General features: G+C 49.7%; 1 protein-coding gene across 6 annotated transcripts in view; it reads left to right on the forward strand.

Moving 5' to 3' along the window:
• The window catches only part of COL13A1 (collagen type XIII alpha 1 chain), a 64,200-nt gene that overhangs the window by 38,813 nt on the left and 7,306 nt on the right, over positions 1-18,081 (forward strand). For 3 of the 6 annotated variants that reach the window (XM_084290528.1, XM_084290530.1, XM_084290527.1), the window contains 12 exons: positions 19-63; positions 389-541; positions 1,085-1,183; positions 1,622-1,675; positions 2,485-2,526; positions 3,044-3,070; positions 4,348-4,428; positions 8,417-8,470; positions 8,758-8,811; positions 9,598-9,633; positions 13,096-13,173; positions 15,942-15,980. In XM_084290528.1, the coding sequence (XP_084146654.1) occupies positions 19-63; positions 389-541; positions 1,085-1,183; positions 1,622-1,675; positions 2,485-2,526; positions 3,044-3,070; positions 4,348-4,428; positions 8,417-8,470; positions 8,758-8,811; positions 9,598-9,633; positions 13,096-13,173; positions 15,942-15,980 (762 nt within the window). Of the gene's footprint in view, positions 1-18; positions 64-388; positions 542-1,084; positions 1,184-1,621; positions 1,676-2,484; positions 2,527-3,043; positions 3,071-4,347; positions 4,429-8,416; positions 8,471-8,757; positions 8,812-9,597; positions 9,634-11,538; positions 12,074-13,076; positions 13,174-15,941; positions 15,981-18,081 lie in introns of those variants that run through there. The other 3 variants (XM_084290531.1, XM_084290529.1, XM_084290532.1) reach the window with 3 other exon arrangements.

Below are 18,081 nucleotides of genomic sequence, written 5' to 3' on the forward strand. Positions count from 1 at the left end.
AACAATCTTGTGTTTCAGGGTGAAATTGGCTTGCCGGGTCCTCCAGGCCACGATGGAGAAAAGGTAAGACAAGCTGCCTCTGTGATTGCTCTTCCCTTCAGTGGCCTTAAACTGGGCTAGTTTGCTCCATCTTGCTGCTGCTGATGCACAGTTACTTTTCCCCTGGGAGGTGGTAGGGGGAAACGATCTGGCTCCACAGAAGTGTGTGTTAGTGGCTTATCAAAGTACTGACTTCTAAGGAAGAGTTGGGATGGCGAGGCAAATCTATTTATTTTTCCTTCCCCTTCAAGTTGCATTAGTGTTGAGTGAATGAGCAATGAGAGAGGCTCTGGGCTCGGGAGTCTAACTTTTATCTACGCTCACTCGTTGTTGTGTGGGTTTCTTTTAGGGACCACGGGGCAAGCCAGGAGAAATGGGTCCCCCTGGCCCTCATGGGCTGCCAGGAAAGGACGGACCTCCCGGGATAAAGGGAGAGCCCGGCCACGCTGGGGCTGCAGGGCAGAAGGGGGATAAAGGAGAGCCAGGACAAGCCGGCTCACCGGTAAGTAAATTGGAGCCTCTCAGCGCTGCTCTGTCCTTGTGGCCCTCCAGGTTATGGGGTTTCTTGGATGTCTCAGAGCCCCTAAGGAACTGGGGCAGTGCCCAGTATCCTGGCTTGAGCCTGTCACAACTTCTGCATCCCCAGCCCTAGCCAAGAGGGTTTTATGCAGTGACATCTTGCGTCTCTGCAGGATTACTGGGAAAAAAAACAAACAAAACCTCTTGCTCTCACAGCAGCTGGCTTTTGGAGTGTTTCTAGCATGGGCTGCCGCAAACTGCTTAACTGTGAGCAGAACCTGGAGGCAGGAAAGCAGCTCCCCATCCCTGCGCTGGGGAATGGCACATCCCCAATGACAGGAGGGGGTTCAGGCACCTCGCTGTCTGTTTTCCATGCTGGTGCAGCCTTCCCTTTCCTCAGGTGTCTGAAGGCTGTCTAGGTTTTGCAGTGTGCTCTTGGAGCAACCGGAGCTTGTCCCGTCTCTAGTAATGTCTCTTACGGCTGCCTTAGTTCTTCAGAAAACTGCAAATCTTTCTTGATCCATAGGGTCTTGACGGCCCCACTGGAGAGAAAGGCGAACGAGGTGACCAAGGGATGCCAGGACCATCAGGACTGCCGGGTCCCATTGGACTTCCAGGATTGACAGTAAGAGTGAACAGACAGGCTGAGCTTTCCTGCTTGGTGAAAACAGCGTAGAGAGGGACATTCCTCAAAGTGCAGAGTGTCTCAGGAGCCCCCGTCCCTTGGAGTGAGGTGTTCAGGTGGCAGCAAACATCTGCTGGGGCTCCAGCAGCAGGCGGGGAGCCAGCTGGGTGTCTCCTCCCTCGGGTGCCGTAGTGCTGCAGAGGTGTGAGGCTGCTGGGGAGAGGCAGGCAGTGTCCCGCTACTCCCAGGGGCCTCGCTTTCTGTAGGCTGTCACCTCTGGGAGCAGGGTTGCTGGAGGGACACCAGAACTGTGTGTCACATCCCCACTCCGTTCCCAGCCCTCTTTGGGAGCTGCTTGGCATGTGGTGGCTCGCGGGTGGCTCCTGCTGGAGCGAGGCACCAGCGTGCAGCTCTTGTGACAGGGTCTGTTGTGTGCAGGGAGAGAAGGGCGAGCCTGGGGAGCGTGGAGACAAAGGAAACCCAGGAGAATCGGTAGGTCACCTCTCTTATTTTCTCTGCAGTCTCTGCCAGTGGGGGAGGGATGATTTTTGGCTGCTGGAAACCAGCACATCCCCTCCTCTTACGACACATCCTTCACGGAGGGACAGTCAGCTTCCTCGTGTGGGGCTGAACTGCCAGCCCTCTTTAGCTCCTGCTGCCCTACTTCTCCTTTGCACAAGAACAACCTAGCTCACGGCAAGCAATCAATAATGAATGCTTAGGGAAGAACAGGAGCCTACGAGAAGCATAACAATTATTTTCCTTGGCATTTGTGGCAAAGGGATTTTCTGAAAAATACCTGCCTGGATCTAGATATTTTCAATAGATCTTGGGTTCACAAATTTGTCACTTCTCCCCTCAAAGCTCACTCTTAACTTCTGTAGCACCCTGCAGTGAGGAGCCCCACAGGCTATCAGTACTCTTGTGCGTATAGGGCCAGCAACCTCCCTCCAGATATTTTGATATTTTAGCTGTAAATCTTGTGAATCCTTGCAGTAACAGTGGGACCGTAGTGGAAGTGGACCTTTTTCTGAAAAAGAATAAAAATAAAAATGAAAATCACTGCTTTCCTTCCACCTAAGTCTCTGCAGCTGCCACAATAACCCTCCCCAGCATCCTGCTGCTGCTTCTTGGCTGCTCTGTCCTGGATTGCTGCCACTTCCTAACACAGCCCTCGGGGGCAGCCCAGGTTTCCAAGCCTGGCAGAGCTCAGCTGCAGCCTGTGCCCTGCCCTCCCCACTGAGCAGTTCCCCTTCACCTGCTGCTGGGTTGACAGGGACTTCTCTTGTGTTACTTTCTAGATGTCTGGCCCCCCTGGACCTCAAGGACCACCAGGACCTCCGGTAGGTTTTGAGTGATTCACCTGAGGAGTCCTGATTCATCAGGAGTGGGGATAGAGTGGGAAGTGGCTGGGGAGGCTTTTGGGTGGAGATAACTGCCAGAAACGCTGCAGCACTGAGGCAGGAACATGCTTAGCATCGTTTCCAAACCACCCCCAGGGCAGGTCAGAGCTGGGGAAGGGGCTGGGGAAGTAAAGGGAGAAGGTTACATTAGTCTGAGATGAAAGGGAAGACAGTAGTGAGACGGGATGGACAGGATTAAAGGGATCAACTGCAAAAATGGTCTTAATAGCAAGCCTGGCCTGCAGCCAGGTTGTTCTTGGCGAGAGCCTCCTCATTACCAGATGAGAACAGTACATGAAGTGCCCTCTACACAAATAAAGAGGCCTTTGGGCTAAGCATTTGTGCCCTCAGCATGTCAGAAAATGAAAGCTCTGTGCTGCTCAGTGAACTGCAATACCTGGCTTTTAAGGCACACCCTTAAGCATTGCTCATCCCTTGTTTCTCGTCCCAAATACAGGGTGCTCAGGGCCTCCCGGGACCGAAGGTAAGGCTGTGAAACTTCAAATCCTGAAATTTGGCTAGGGTTGTCTGGGGTGCAAGAATTCCCTTCAACAACCCCTTAGCTTTCAAAGCTATTTTTCTTCCAACTTGGTAAGAGAATAAAACCTCCTGTATGCTTTCTTGAAGAAAATGGATTAGCAGCATTCGTTTTAGGATCCAGAAAACCAGTCGTGCTCTCCTGTTCTAGGGAAGAAGGCAGCCACTGGCCCTTGGAAATCTTCCCATGAGAGCATAGCTGAAATCTCTGTCTGAAGGGTAAAAGGTCCATACACCAGGACGGGCAGCCTGTCACACAATCCTAAGTAGCTGACCTCTAGCTTAAAATTAGCCAGGTTTTATACGCTGTGACTTCTGCTGTAAACCCATTCAAGAACTTCACTCCTCCGGGTGATTTGAAGCTTTCTAATCTCCACCTAAATGTGTTCATGTTCAGTCTGCACCACCCGTTTACCCACATTAAACAAATGCACCTAGGTGAAAAATATATATAATTGAGTGGAAATACTCCGTGAGATCTGCATTTTTCCTGGCGCTCTCAGGAAAGGTTTGAAGATGTGCAAAACATCTTAATTCTGGTTAGGCTTAGCATTTGGCTCACTGTGCCGTTTGGTCATTAGAGAGGAGGATACATTTATCCTGATTCATTTCTTCTCTGGATGTTGATTACAAATACAATTAATCTGCCTTCCTGGTCCGTAACTCGCTAGCTACTGCTATCAAGTGTCTGGGGAAACTTCCCTAAGACTTGGCACATGCCCCTCCTCGGGGGCTGGCTGCCAAATAATTGCAGGTGGCAGTCTTGCACAGCACAGGCTGGATTACAAACTGCTGCACCGATTTCCTCCCCAAACAGAGGATCTGTGTAGGCTAAACTAACAAGTGCAGTGAGATGTCCTGAGAGGGGAAGTTTTTGTTCCATCCCTGTAATTAGTAATTCACACGTTTAAACATGAAGCCATTTAAAACAATCACTTGACAACCCCTGCAAGAGCAGGGGGAATTACACAGAGGCAAGTTCAGGCCCCCTTTGACCATCTTCAGTTATCCTCTGGGCCTGATTCCCCTCTTACTGGCACTGGTGTAGGACAGGTACTCGTGCAAGTCACTCGACTGATACTGGATTTCTTCAGGTTGGGCCAAGAATCAGGCTAAAGCCTTGTTCTTTGCCTCTCGCATCCTCTGCTCCTTCAGAACAGGAATGTTTGTTATATAAGTGGTGTCGCGGTGGGTTTATTTTCTGCTCCATCCTTCTTCCTTTAGGGGGAAGCAGGGATTGATGGAATGAAAGGAGAGAAGGGTGCCCAGGGTGAAAAAGGAGACAGAGGGCCACTGGGATTACCCGTAAGTATCCAGGAAGCAAGCAGCACTTGCAGCAAGCCAAACTTGTTTCAGCCGTAAGAAGATCCCTCAATGGGAGATGTACGCAGGGATTTGATATGTAAAGTCAGAGAAAGATGATCTATAAATAACTGTGCCTTTGCTGCTTAAACTTACAAAGCTTCAGTTTCTGTACACAATCTTAATCTCCTAAGGCCCGTTAAATGCATCACTGATCCTTTTAGCTCTTCCTGCTTGTGGCAGGTTTGGGCAAAACAGTAACTTTCCCATGGGTTGTTTGAAAGGGCTGTGGCTGGTCTCGCCCCCATCTCCCTGAAGCACAGAGATGTGCAGAAGTAAAGAAGGAAACATCCTGCCAGCAGCCTGGCACCTGCGCCAGGCTTTGTGCAGACGGGCGGTGGTTCTGTGTGCATCCAGCCTTTGCCATCCAGTACCTCCTTGTCACCCCAGAAGCCTGCTGTTTCCTGCCTTGTGACCTCAGTAACACCAGGCTAGCACTAGTGCACTGCTTAGCTTGCAGGGAGGAATTTTGGTAGGATTATGAAGTTAGAAGAGCTTTAGATACAAACCTGAGGACTTTGCAAAGAAAAGCTCGCATCATATCTGCTAAAAAGCCTCCTCACCCGGTGCCTGAGACTCGCCTGAGTGCTGAGAATGAGTTACCAAGGGTTCAGTCTTCCTCAGCTGCTCTGCCAGCCCCCAGATCCTCTCAGGAAAAGCACTGATGGCCGAGCACACCATCTCCCCATGCTGAAAGTCCTGCACTACCAGGAGCGCATCCTGTGTGCTGTGTGGCTTTGCCTGCCTTTGTTTGATCACCCAGAGCTCTTGCCCCTGACTTTGGCTGAGATGTGCGTGTCTTTGTTTGTAAAATGTTGTGCTTTTTCAGTTGTGCTTATAGCCATTGCCTTCCAGCACCTGGATGCACTTCTTCTAACTCTAGGCACTCACATGAGCTCGTTGTGAGTGTATTTGCCACGGGCTCCTCGCAGAGCCAGTGGCAAGAAGGGGATGCTTTCAGAAGGCTCATATCCAAAGGACAGTAAAGCCATGAGAAATAAAAACCCAGTCCCCATTCTGCCCTGAGAAATAAGCGTTCTGTGTACAAACAGGTGTTCCCTCAGCTCTGAGGGAAACAGGGCAGGGAAAGGAGGTCCTTGTGACAGTCTGAGGAGAAGATGCCCTGGGAATTACCCTGCAGAGCCCCACCAGAAACCAGGGCCCTGTGGCTTATTCCTGCATCTGGTCTTTTGACCTCTGCACAGATATTGCAGACCTCTTCAGAACCACCTCTCTCCATAAGCTTTTTCCTCACATGATCCAGAGTGTTTTCAGTCTGTCAAACTAAATGCAGTGGAAATATTTCAGGACCTGTTTGATGCTGCTTACTACCAAGATGCCAAAAAAATCCCCCGGTTGGCTGTGTTGGCTTTTCATGTGAGACTTTGTGCTTGCCGTTGTGCCAGAATTTCAGTTGGTTTGTCTGCAGCAGTGGCTGACAGGCTGAGGACTTTGTCACGTGCAAGTGCAGGAAACTCACCGCTTGTGCTAGTTCTACCTCAGCTTGCTCACCTGGCCTTTGCCAGAGATACCACACTGGGCGAGATGGGCCTTGGGCAGAGCCACTGCAAGGCCTCAGCTCTGTTTGTGTCGTGCAAAGCCTGTGCAAGCTTCAGCTCCACTGTCACATCGTCCTCACCTGTCATAGAGCAGCTCCTTCCTCAGGGGTTTCCTTGGTGGCATGGCAAGAGGGAAATGAATGTATGTTCTTAGGGGGATATAGGATATATAGGTCAATATTACATGTACTCAGTGTTTGTTTTTGTTGGTTTGCTTGTAAGTACCATCACCTGTCCTTGAGACCTTTAGTTGTTGTTGATTGCAAGCATATGTTTGTCTCAAGTCACGGCTTCACTCACCTCTCCCCTCTCCTTTCCCCCCTCACCCTCCTCCCCTCTCCTCCTGCCTTGTTTTTGTGAACCCTCCCCGCCTGTTCAGGGTGCTTCAGGTTTGGACGGCAGGCCTGGGCCACCGGTGAGTTCCATTTCTCCTTTGCCCTACGTTCCTCCCCCCGTATCGTGACTTGTCTCGTCTTCCCCACCAGTCTTGTTTATGGCAGGAGTAACCTCGTTTTCTCCAAAGCAGGTTCTGGGGGCGCAGGGGGGTGTTCAAGCCTGGGAGGTGATTAAGACACGTGCTTGTTTCTTGATACCACGAGTCTGTCTGGGATCACAGCCTACCTCTTCCACTTCATCTCAGTAACCGGATGAATGAAACCTCTGCATGGCTCCACGGTGCTCAGTTCTCCTCTGCTTTCTTGAGAGGGGTCTCCATCCTCCGCCCTGTTGTTCTCCATGGCAGCCTTGCTTGCAGCCTTTTCACTACAGCAACTTTTCAGTTGTGCCTTTGCCATGATAACGCCTGTCTGCTTTATCTTGTGAGCAAAAGCTTTCGGCCGTGCCTTGTTTTCACACTGGGTGCTCAGGGAAGGAAATGTGAAGGATGTGAAGGAAATAAACTCCTTCTGGCTCAGCTTCTCAGCCTGCCAAACTTGGAACAAGATGAGTACCACTAACCTGGTTCTCATAAAGCACTCTGCCATTCCTGGGTAAAAACTGTTAAATATGGGCCAAATACATTTTTTATCCCTCTTGGGAAATGCATCACCCACGTACACTCCAATTGGCTATTTACAAAGTGATTTCTCCTCAGTGTAACTGGGGATAATCCCCTGCTCTGGAGCTTCAGGACAGTTTCTGAGTTACAGCTTATCTGCTCACTCGTTCTGGAAAACTGTAGCTTGATTTTTGTACAGGTGCAGGTCAGTTCTCAGTATATTTCATGGCACTAAATTACCTTAAAATGATGCAAACATGCAGGCAATTAAGATCTTTGTGATGTAGATCCTCTTCTGATCCAGGAGTTGGACTCAGCTTGGAGGGGTTACTTTTGTGACTCTGCATTCTGATTCTTGCCAGTCTTAGAAGCGTAGGCAGTAGGGCTGGGTAAATAAATGCCTGACTGTGCAGTGTGGCTGGGGGCAGTGCTCACTGCAGGGGCGAAGGCTGTGCTTTGGCTGGCCTGGGAGAGCTGCAGCAGGCCCTTCAGCAGGGAATGCTCCAAAGCCCAGGAGGCTGGACAGGGCTGAAGGTGCCCGGATCCAGCATTGCCTCAACGGGAGTGTTTTGTTAGGACTGTTGGCTGCCTGCTCTGTTGCACCTGTTAAAGACCAGCTTGGGCTGGGTTCATTGCCCAAAGCCTGAACGAGCCTCAGCACTGCCTGCACGTAGGTTTGGTGTGCTAGTGGGAGAGGGCCCCTGTGCCAAAAGTGGAGCGAAAAAATGGGTTTTCCTGTCAGTGTGATCAAGAGCCCGATGGAGTAGCAGAAATGGCAAAAAAAGGAGCAGAGGGCTTGGGAATGCACGATACCACCACCCCTCCTGGTATGCATCTGCGTTCCTCTTTGCAGCATGGTGTCTTCCAGCTTGCATGACTGGCTGCCTACCACCAAGGAATGCAAGCTTTCACTTTTGTCCACCTCAGCTGACACTGGGAGGTTGGGGGGAAGGAAACCACACACACACACACACAAGTTGCTTACTGTACGTCGAAATAAATGGCCTTTATTCTGCTACAGCTTTCAGCATTGTCTGTGACAAACTGGAGAGAAAAATATTCCCTTGTGGTGCTAGTAGAAACGCCCCCTGTACAGATTGTCTAGGCATAGCTTCAAAATCAGGAGACAAGGCTCTGTAAGATGGTGCGGGTGTGATTGAGTGCAGCGGTTCCCCTGTTTGTCAGGCTGCATGTAACACCTTCAAACCCACCACCACCACCGCTGAAAGCTGTAGTGGCGCTCGATGCCTTCAGCCACTGGACTGCCCTTCCCAGCTGTGCTTCTTCCTAAAGGAGCAGCAGTGGCTCCTGGCTTTAACGGAGCCCTGGAATGAAAGAGGCCAGATCTGATGTGTTTCCCTTCCTCCAACTACAGGGTACTCCAGGACCAATGGGGGTTTCGGGACCAGCAGGACCAAAAGGAGAAAGGGTGAGTTTGGTTCAAAACTGACCAATGCTCTGTAGCTCCTCTGCAGACACAACAGTTCCTTAAAGTGGAGAAGCTCTAGGTCTTTCTAGCAGCTGAAACTTCTGTCTTTGTGCATATAGGGCCCTCAACTTGGTCTCTGATTTCTAAGCATTTTATTCTTGGGGTTTTAGGTACTTTAAATTGTAACCTTTCTATTTCTTCTATAGTGTTTCTGTAGTCATTGTTGTGCTGCCTGGTCATACCAAATAGGAGCGCTATCAATTTCTACTCTTTTGTCTCTATTTCAGGGCAGTAAAGGAGATCCTGGTGTTGTAGGACCAATGGGACCAGCAGGACTTCCCGTAAGTGTGAGAGCAGTAGGAATGTGTTATCTACAAGCCCCTACTTCCTTGTTGTGGCTGATATTTTAAGGTGCTGCTGTAATGTAATATTTCCAATTTCAGCTAGGTTAGGTGTTAAAGAACCAAAATTATGAGCTCAAATACCCCATGGGAGCAACAGGCAGAGCTGGGTAGTTTCAGAGCAGTTATTCAGAATGAGATAAATGAAGCTGGAGGGAACTCTAAATTCTCTGTTGCCCTCAAAGTACCAAAAGAAGCTGTGTGGGACTCGCAGGAGTTGCATCTTACTCCAAAATACTGCTTTTGAGCATGGTGTACCTTTCCACGTTGGGTATCTGCGTTTTCATCACAGTGACAAAAGTTGAGGTTAGTTCCATTGTTTGGGGTTACTTTTGCAAAATGCAGCCAGTGCTAGAACTTTGGTTTTAGGTCATCAGGGAACTGCTTCGTTGTTTATTAAAAGAGAAAGAAGAAAAAAAAAAAAAAAAAAAAAAAGAACAAAAGAAGGTTGTGGTTGTGTACTTTTGTTTTCCTCTTCAGAAACTTTCCTCTTTCAGCAAGTCTGGTTTCTATGTGAAAAATTCTTAGAGTAGAAGCAGTGCTGTGTTAGCCTGGATGGTCTCCTGGAGGTGAGGAGAAGGTTGTCTACAGGAAATGTTAATTTTTACCACACAGTAACGGATAGTGATGGAAACAAACTCTTGGGCACGTGTTCCGTTTGAGGAGGTATCCAGTGGGACCTGTCTGTGTGTGAAATATTTCTATTTTTGCATTGATGTGTTTCAGGGTTTACAAGGTCTGCCTGGTGACAAAGGAATCCGGGTAAGTTACCAAGCAAGTCTTGGTCTTTGCACAGTGGGGGACTGGTTGCTGCCTGAGCCACTTAGAGACAGCTGGCATGAGATTCTGTTTGCTACCCCCTTGTGTGAATGATTCACAAACCTGTATTTTTGAAGGTGATACCCGTAGTTTGTGTCATCATCTAGAACATCACAGCATGTCCCTCTGAAAGATACAGGAGGGATTTTCTAACGTGTTCTTTGTTGTCATAGCTCTGTTCTCACTGAAGTACGGCTTCACGTGTGGTGGAGTTAGGCCAACAAGGCTTGCTTTAGGAAATCCTGCTTATCTGCTTGGTAGTGCGTCCAGGGATTTCCAGGAGAGTTAACTGAGATCTTATCACGTTACTTTCACATTCCCCCTGAAGCATGAAAAAAGTTGACCTCTAGCTAAGGGTTCTCCAGAGAATCTGGGAGATGGAAATTTGGAGAAGATAAATTAAATTTGCATACTTTAAAGAGTCAGACATGAAGCCTCCTCAGGCTTTGCCCTGACTGGATGTGATAAAGAGCTGGATCAAAACACGTAATGTGAATGGTGGCTGCTCCTCTGTCTCACCACCTACGTTAAATAAAAAAAAATAAAAAGATAAATATTACTAAAAAGTGTGCACTGAACACTCCTTGCCTTTCACTGGCATTCCAATCATTGGATTTTTAACAACATAAGGAACTTCTTGCTTGTTAAGTCTCTGAATCTTGTTGATTAAAAACAGTTAAAAGACCAACAGTTGAATATAATTTATAGTTAGAATTATAAATGACTTCTGGGTTATGGTTTTAAGACTACAGTTGTGTAAATATGTCAAACAGCTTAACAAAGTAAACATGTATGTCTTACGCATGTGCTCACACATACATTCTCTTGATAAGACTCTGGTATCACCTAAATTTATCCGAAAATGTAAAGATTTACAGTGCATGTGCCCGTGCAGTGATTCCATTATATGATTTTGCTTTTTATACATAATGAGTGTTCTCTGGTTTTATCTGCAATGTATTTCTGACCTTGCTCTGCACAGAACGAGCAGTTTTGGAGTGCAGTAGCCAACTGGCATCTTAAACTAGAGCAGAAAGGTCCAAATTTCCTGGGAGCTCCAAAGTCCTCCCCTTTTTTAATCATTCCATTTCTGGCTTTGCTTCTTAACTTCCTCCTTGGTGAGATGTGTTGTGTTTTGTTTGTGGCTTTCTAAACAGAAAATGACAATTCCTAGACTTCTTCAGTTGGCTTTTAAACTGGGTGTGTTACTTAAAAGAAGGGTCTTCCACTGGCTGCAGTGTGCCAATAGGACTTCCCTAAGCTCTCAGAAAAGCAAATGAAAACTGGAAACACCTCCTTGTAGGATGGGTTGGAAAGCAGCACGAGGGGGAAGACTCGCTGGCCCCTTGAAGCGTGCTTTGCCTCACTGCAACCAACATTTTGAAATGAAAACGTGAGGAAGCCGAGCCTGTAAATGGGCAACTGCAATGCCTTTTCAGGGGAGATCCTAGAAAAAACCTCTTTTCCCACCATATATTTGTACCAGGGCTTCTCCTCACTCCTGCTCCACTCCAGAAATGGGGATTAGGTCACCACTACTTAAAGGAGTGCATCAATTTTGTTAAGCTTCCAAGCAGTTTGCCAAGCTCCTCAGCGAGCCCTCCCAGTTCCTTTAGGCAGAGCAGTGGTTTTGCAGTGTCAGGAGCCCTCCTGCCGCCCAGCGTGGGGCGCAGCACAGCTGTGCCTGGGGTGCCAGTAGGTCCCGATGGGAACAGGCACAGCCTTTTGGGACGCCCAGCTGAAAAAGTGCAAACCCTGATCTTTTGCTGCCAAGATGATATCTTTGCTGTTGTTCTAATGCCTGTATTTTTTCTCATGTGTGTACGTGTGTCTTCCTCGCTCCTACAGGTCCACCTTTGTCCCCTTTATCCCTTCCTCCTCTTCCGCCTTTCTTCCTGGTTCCTTCCTGCTCCCTCCAGAGCAACCCACGCTGCATTTTCCTGGATTATCCTCTCTGTTCCAGTGCTTGGTTCTGGGTGATTTTGCCTCGTTGCTTCTCCTCTCCCATCCATTTCTCTTGCCAGCTTTGGGTTTAACACATTTTGAAGAAGAACCAGCAGCCTGCGCTGTCTGATGTTATCCCTTAATTCCTTTAACCCTTCCCACGAGGACCCTAAATTCATTTCCCTGTGCAGCTGCCCCTTTCCCTGTTTTATGCTCAGCAGCTTTTGAGAATTTCCTCTGGCAAATCCCATTGTTACACCCGGCCTTGGCTGCCCTGCTCTCGTAGGATATTGTCCCAGGGCACCTGTGCCTTCCCTTGGTCCCTCCTGTGGCTCACTTAACATCCCAAAGGGAGGTTTCACTTCTTTTAAAATGTTTCCTCAATGTTTATCATTTTTTAAACTGTTGCTGACATTTGTTTGAAATGGATGATCCTAAAGCTTTTGTGTATTCTTTTTTTTTTTTTTTTTTTTTTTTTTCTTTTGGACCAAACTGTTATTTACAGGGGGAGAGGGGCAAGAAAGGCTCTAGAGGGTCTAAAGGGGATAAGGGAGACCAAGGAGCGCCTGGATTAGATGCACCCTGTCCGTTGGTATGTTCTGTTTTATCAAATGTACTGTTCTAAGATTTGCGGTGGGGAAGGACGAAGGAAATCGTAGCAGAAATAATGGCCTTGCAAAAGCATAACGCTGCGATGAGGCCGGTCTGGCTCCCACTGCAGCCTTCAGCAGGGAGCAGCCGATCTGTTGAGTGGCCACGGTTACGTTCCTTCCTCCTCCGGAGCTCACGCAGCCTTGGGGTTCGTGCTGGGAGCCCAGGGCTTTCTCCTGTGCGGGCAGAGCCCTGAGCCTCCTTCACTGCTCTCTGGAAACGTTCGGTGTCATCGTGTCTGCGTGACAGCAGAGCTGTTTGTTGGCCTGCAATAAGGGCCGGCCGCTGTGAGTGCCTGGGAGTGACACGGGGCACTCGAGCTGCACTGCCCGGAGGGAAGCACATCTCGGTGGTTCTGAGTGGGACACGTTTCTGGCAGAATGTGCCGTCTGTCAGTCTGGGTGAATCAATGTATGAATGGCTGCACATTTCATCTCAGCTCATACACCGCAGCAAACACGCTGCCAGGAATCAGTAGTATTGCCATAAATCCCAGCAATACTCGTGCATCGTGCATCTAGAAACTCATCTGCTGGGAAATTGGAAAAATGGAGGACTTCAAAGCAGATAAACATCACTGCCATGCTCAGGCTGAGCTCAGCTGGAGACGTGTGCCCTGACTTGTGGAGCAGGCACCTGCTCCTGCTGATCACACGGGTAAAGTACCACCGGGGAGGTGTGCCCTCTGTGCTCTGGGCAGGCAGCAGAGTGCCCTGCGACAGTCCCAGCGCGGGTCTGAGCCTCTCCTCCTGTGCCACGGAGGTGCCTGGCATTATCTGAAATAACGACAGTGGTTGATCTCGTGAACAGGGTCTCCGAGGTTTTAAAGGCGAGAAGGGTGAGCCGGGGTTACCTGGGCTGGACGGGCTGGATGCCCCGTGCCCATTGGTATGGCGTACCTTCCCTTTCCTGCATGGTGGTTTGCTTTTTTGCCTTGGTTGTTCTTTCCCGATACCTCCAAGTAGCTGCATGCCCTAGAGACGCACGTGGCAGCTCCTTCCTCACCTCTCCTGCCCTGCCTTCCTCACGCTGCTGTTGCCAGGATCAGTCCTTTCCCTTTGGTGCGCTGATTCGCAGCTGCTGCCAGCATGAGGAGAATGCAGCAGGAATGAGAATTGTAAAACTGCTTCGGTTCTTGCTTTGCCTTCACTTTGAGAACGTTTATTAGACTCGTGTATGGAGACTGCAGCTGCACTCGTTTGGCTCTGTAGCCAAGGAGCTGCGATGCTTTTCTCCCTCCGTAACTCCACGTTTAAGCGTTTCGGTGTGGTTAGCAGTCTGCCACTGCTCTGCATTGCCTCAGTCACCGTCCATTGACTGTAACAATACAGCTAGCTGTTAGCAAGCCCATGTGAAACGTGTCATTTAGGCACTTATCTCCCTCCATTCCTATTTGTGGCTCTCCCCAAACTCAGAATGGTACCCACAGCACCCAAGAAACGTGGAATTGCCCATTTCCTGATAATCATTCATCTCTTACAGAATGCTTATTGTACCAGTGCTGCATCTAACCCTACGACTGTAGCACAAAAGCAGTTGGGAGCATTTAACCTCACCTGATTTCTAAGTATCCCATTAAACATCACCGGTCTGTGGGTTTACTCAGAGCTGCTCTGTGGCTGTGCAGCATCCAGGTGAGGGGTTTATCCCTACAGCTGTCCCAGCCACCCCATAGTATTCCCCTGCTCTTCCAGCCCCTGTTCACCATGCCTGGGCCTGCTTCAGGGCCGTTACTCCATCCCCTAGGCTCTCTTAAAGCTGCCTGATGCCATTTACAAGGGATGTGAGATCAGTTCCTGAGTTGTGAGATCAGAGCCACGTGTTTCACCTCCCACTAATAACAGCCAGGTTTCTATGGAGTAAGTCTGGCTGAATAAAGCACCTGACTTTGCAGGTGCCAAGGCTTCTGCCTGTGCCCCGACAGTCTGCCTTTCTTTTTTTGTCTCTGCTCTGTTAGAATGTACCCTGCATGGCCATGTGAGAATGCACACCTCTTCGTACCTATTTTTGTTAAGGGAAACTTGCCAGAGAAGCTGGTGGAATGCAGATGCCATTATTTTTACTGATATGTAGATGTAGCGTACTGGCATGCGAGCTAGCCTGGGAACTTGAATAAGCACGGTTTTTGATCCAACTGGGTTAAAAGCTTAGCATCCTGCTGGCACATCCACGTGCATAACTCCTGGAGGCTGCCAACTACAGCTTCACACACCCGATACGTGGATGGGGACACTCGGTGCTAACAAGCATGTCCCGTTTCCCTTCTCTGCAACAAACACTGCCTCGTGCCCCTGGTCTTCCTCCGATCCTCACGCTGTAACTCTGCCTTCCCGTTCCTCCGTGCACCTCACCTGCCATCTCCTCCTGTGACGCACCACTCCGGTTGCTCCCGCCACCACCGGCGTGCCAGTGGGAAGGCCCCAGTTAAAGTGGTGGTTAAGGAATCCATGATTCGGGATTTCCACTTAGTGGGAGGAGAGGGGGGAAGTGGGGAGAAAGAACCACGAGGAGACTGCAGTCCAGAAAATGCGCTCAGAAAGCAATTTGCATTTCAGTACATAAGCAAGAAACAGCGTACAGCATCATGACAGCGCTCAGTTCATGAATCCCTTGAAAGTCTATCTCTGTTAAATAGTTTTTGTCAGAATATGCTACTGTGCATTTGCTTTTTTTTTTCTCCCTTTCTCAAATGGGATGAAACGCACAACAGTGGTTTCTGGTACTGGAAGCAGTGAGAACTGAGTCATTTGACTGCAGAAATGTGCCCGCATCACACTTGGCACAATTTTGCTGCCTCCAGTTCTCACTGGGAGTAGCACCAGCCCGAGAACCTGACAGACACAGAAGTATTTGACTTCTGGTGTCACAGATGCAGCTCCTTGTGCCGGACTTTTCAGCTGTGTATCTCCTGCTCAAGAGCACAGTGCTGTTGACGTTTGTTTCCTCTTTTCTCACGTTAAGTAAAGCTGCGCTGAGATGTAATTAATGGCAGTAATTCACAAAAGCATTTCCCAACTGCCTTTTGGTAGCAAAGTCCTTAAAGCATCCAACCCTCAATGATAAAAAATAAATGAGTCGCCTGCCCACCTTGGGATGGGATAGCCCGAGGCTTCAGGGCTGCAGAACTGCAAGGCTATTTTCACAGAAATCTCACCGATGTTATGGGGGGGAAAGAGAAAACACAAACACTCCAGGAGTCAGCGAGATGCTCAGCCAGCACGGGCTGCCAGCTGCTTGCCCTCCTGGTTTCCCTGGAGCTTCTCAGAGGCAAGAGGGGACAGCTGGGCAGCCTCTCAGGCGATGAAGCCAACCCTCTAACAAGCAGGGCAGAAAGGAGATGGATTTTTTTTTCTGGACCCGAGGTTAGTGCTGCCTCTGGGGTTTGCTTGCCCTCGGCGTGCCAGGCGTGGTGTTTCACCTTGGTGCCACAGAGCCAAGCCGGGGGCACGGACCTGCCACCTGCCTCCTTGCTTCCAGCTGGGCTCGGCCCCAGGGCCGGGTCGCTGCAGAGGGGGGAGGAATATCTGTCAGACTATTCCTCCAGCCCCGCTTCGGGCTGTTTGTTGCAGCTGTAGCAGTTCACCCATTCCTTCTTCCCGCGTTCTCTGCACGACTTGCCACGTCCTAACCTGCTCTTTCACCCATCCCTTTTGCAGGGAGAAGACGGCCTCCCGGTTCAAGGCTGCTGGAACAAGGTAAAATAACCCTGGAGCTGTTGTGGCTGTGCTGAGCTGGCCGCGCTGCGGGTCCCGCTGATTTTTCTATGAGCAAAATAGGTGTGGAGGCACACGTGGGATTTCCAGCACCAAACCTCTGAAAAGCAGCAAACTCCCTTGTTTGTATGCTGGTCAGTTTTATGGGCTAAAAAGGAGAGTGTTGGGGCTGCGGCCTGTGAACTGGCTGGCCTTGAAGTGCTTCAGCATCTCCGCAGCGATAGCCCTGCTGTTGGGGCAGGCGCTGCCGCTAGCAGCAGTGTGTAAATGTAAAAAAAACTCCGCTCTCGCCGTGTTTCTGCTGGCTTGCCCACCTCAGGAGCTCCCTTTGGAGGCTCCCCTAAATGCCTCTGCTGCTCCCCGGGGTCTGGCCCCGCTCCGTGACCCGCTGCGTGCAGTAACTCAAAGCACACGAGCCGTGCAGATACAGAGCAGCCTGGACCGCAGCTCCTGGCCTCGCTTCCAGGAGAGCGCGAAGGGTGCCTGCTGAGATCCAGCACCCGCTTCTTCCTGGAGCAGATGCTGGAGCCAGCTTCCTTCCTGCTGTCCCTCTGTCCTGCTGTCCCTCTGTCCTGGTGTCTGTTGTTGGAGAACTGCCACTAACGCCCGTTTGTTTTCTTTTGCAGTGATGATTCTAACCCTGGACTGGCCTGTGTGTGTTATTTGACATAGAATATTTATTTTTATACAGTGTTCTTCTCCGAAATGCCAAAAGTTAATGCATTTTTACAAATTATCAAGAAGCTGCATATTTTTTTTGTACAGAAAATACTACAGCTCCCTTCTTCCCCGTTTGTCGGTTCTCTGTATAATTCTGTGTCTGCTTTACGCTTGTTTTGTCATGGAGTACAGCTGTAATATTTACATGATACTTGTGCACACATGATGAATATAGGAACTTAATAAATTATTGCATTAAAAGCGCCCATGGGAGCTGCCCTGTATAGATTCAAAGGCCGTTTTCATTTTTCAAGCTGGAATCATTCAAGAGTATCTCTAAGTATTGCGTATTTTTCTTAAAGAGGCACACGCACAGGGTTTGGGGGGTTAAATAAGGGTGTTGCTGCCAAGACTCACGACAGCCCCCATACCTTGGGAGCTTCGAGCTTCCCTGGTGAGTAATTCTGGAGGAGGCCACATGTCAGCACCACTCAGGTAGCCAAGCACAGCCTGTGCCAGCCCCTGAGGCTGCGCAGAAAGGGAAGCGTCCCCACGAGCTGCAGGCCCTGTGCGTACGAAGAGCCTCTTGGTCTCCTGCCTCTGGATTACCCCTCACACCACGGTTCAGGAATTCAGACATCTTTCTGAGTTGTCGGCCTGCAACTAGCCTGATTAAAGCTTCGTTTAAAATTAAGCAGATGGCAGACACCTCGATGATATCCTGATGAATGGTTATGAGATAAACTGAGCCCCATGGCTCCTTTAATGCTAACCAAAGCCGCATGCAAATTTGCAGTGTGTCCTAACCTGTGTGGTACCCCCTAATTACCCTTCCTGTCCTGCCACTGTTTGTGTCTCAAGCCTGTTACCCAACAAGAAAAAACCACATCATCAGACTAAGGAACATCACAGAGTGCTTTTCTTACAAAATCAGCAAAAGCGTGGAAGCCTAAATCTGTTCCCTAAAACACGTCCGCTTTCCTTGGTCGTTCCCAAAGGGTGAAGGGCAGGTTGCACCCTGGGGCTTCCAGGGGGACACAGAGCTGCTTTCAGTACTTAAAAATCCTCCCTATCAGTAGTACCCTTGTGCTGCAGCCGTTTGGTTTTTACCCCCACGGTTCCAGCAGTGCCACGGGCTGTGCCAGCTGAAGTGATGATGAGCACCTCCTGCGCTCACTCCTCAGCTGGCTTCAAGCTGCGAGCTGGTTGTGTGCCAGCTGCCTGCACGAAGCCTGTTAGCCCCACAGAGCACCACGACCGCAGGGTTCGTGCCCCTCTGGTGTGCAGAAGAAAAGGCCCCCAGGAGCAGAGCCCAGCCCCTGTCCGATTGAAAGCCGTTTGTCACCTCGCCCTGCCAGAAATGTATCAAGCTTCAGCGAAAAAGCAGTGAGGTTTCTACCCCCCGCATCCCGTGCCTACAGGC

The sequence above is a fragment of the Netta rufina genome, assembly GCF_964035555.1.
Source record: "Netta rufina genome assembly, chromosome: 7".
Taxonomy (NCBI): domain Eukaryota; kingdom Metazoa; phylum Chordata; class Aves; order Anseriformes; family Anatidae; genus Netta; species Netta rufina.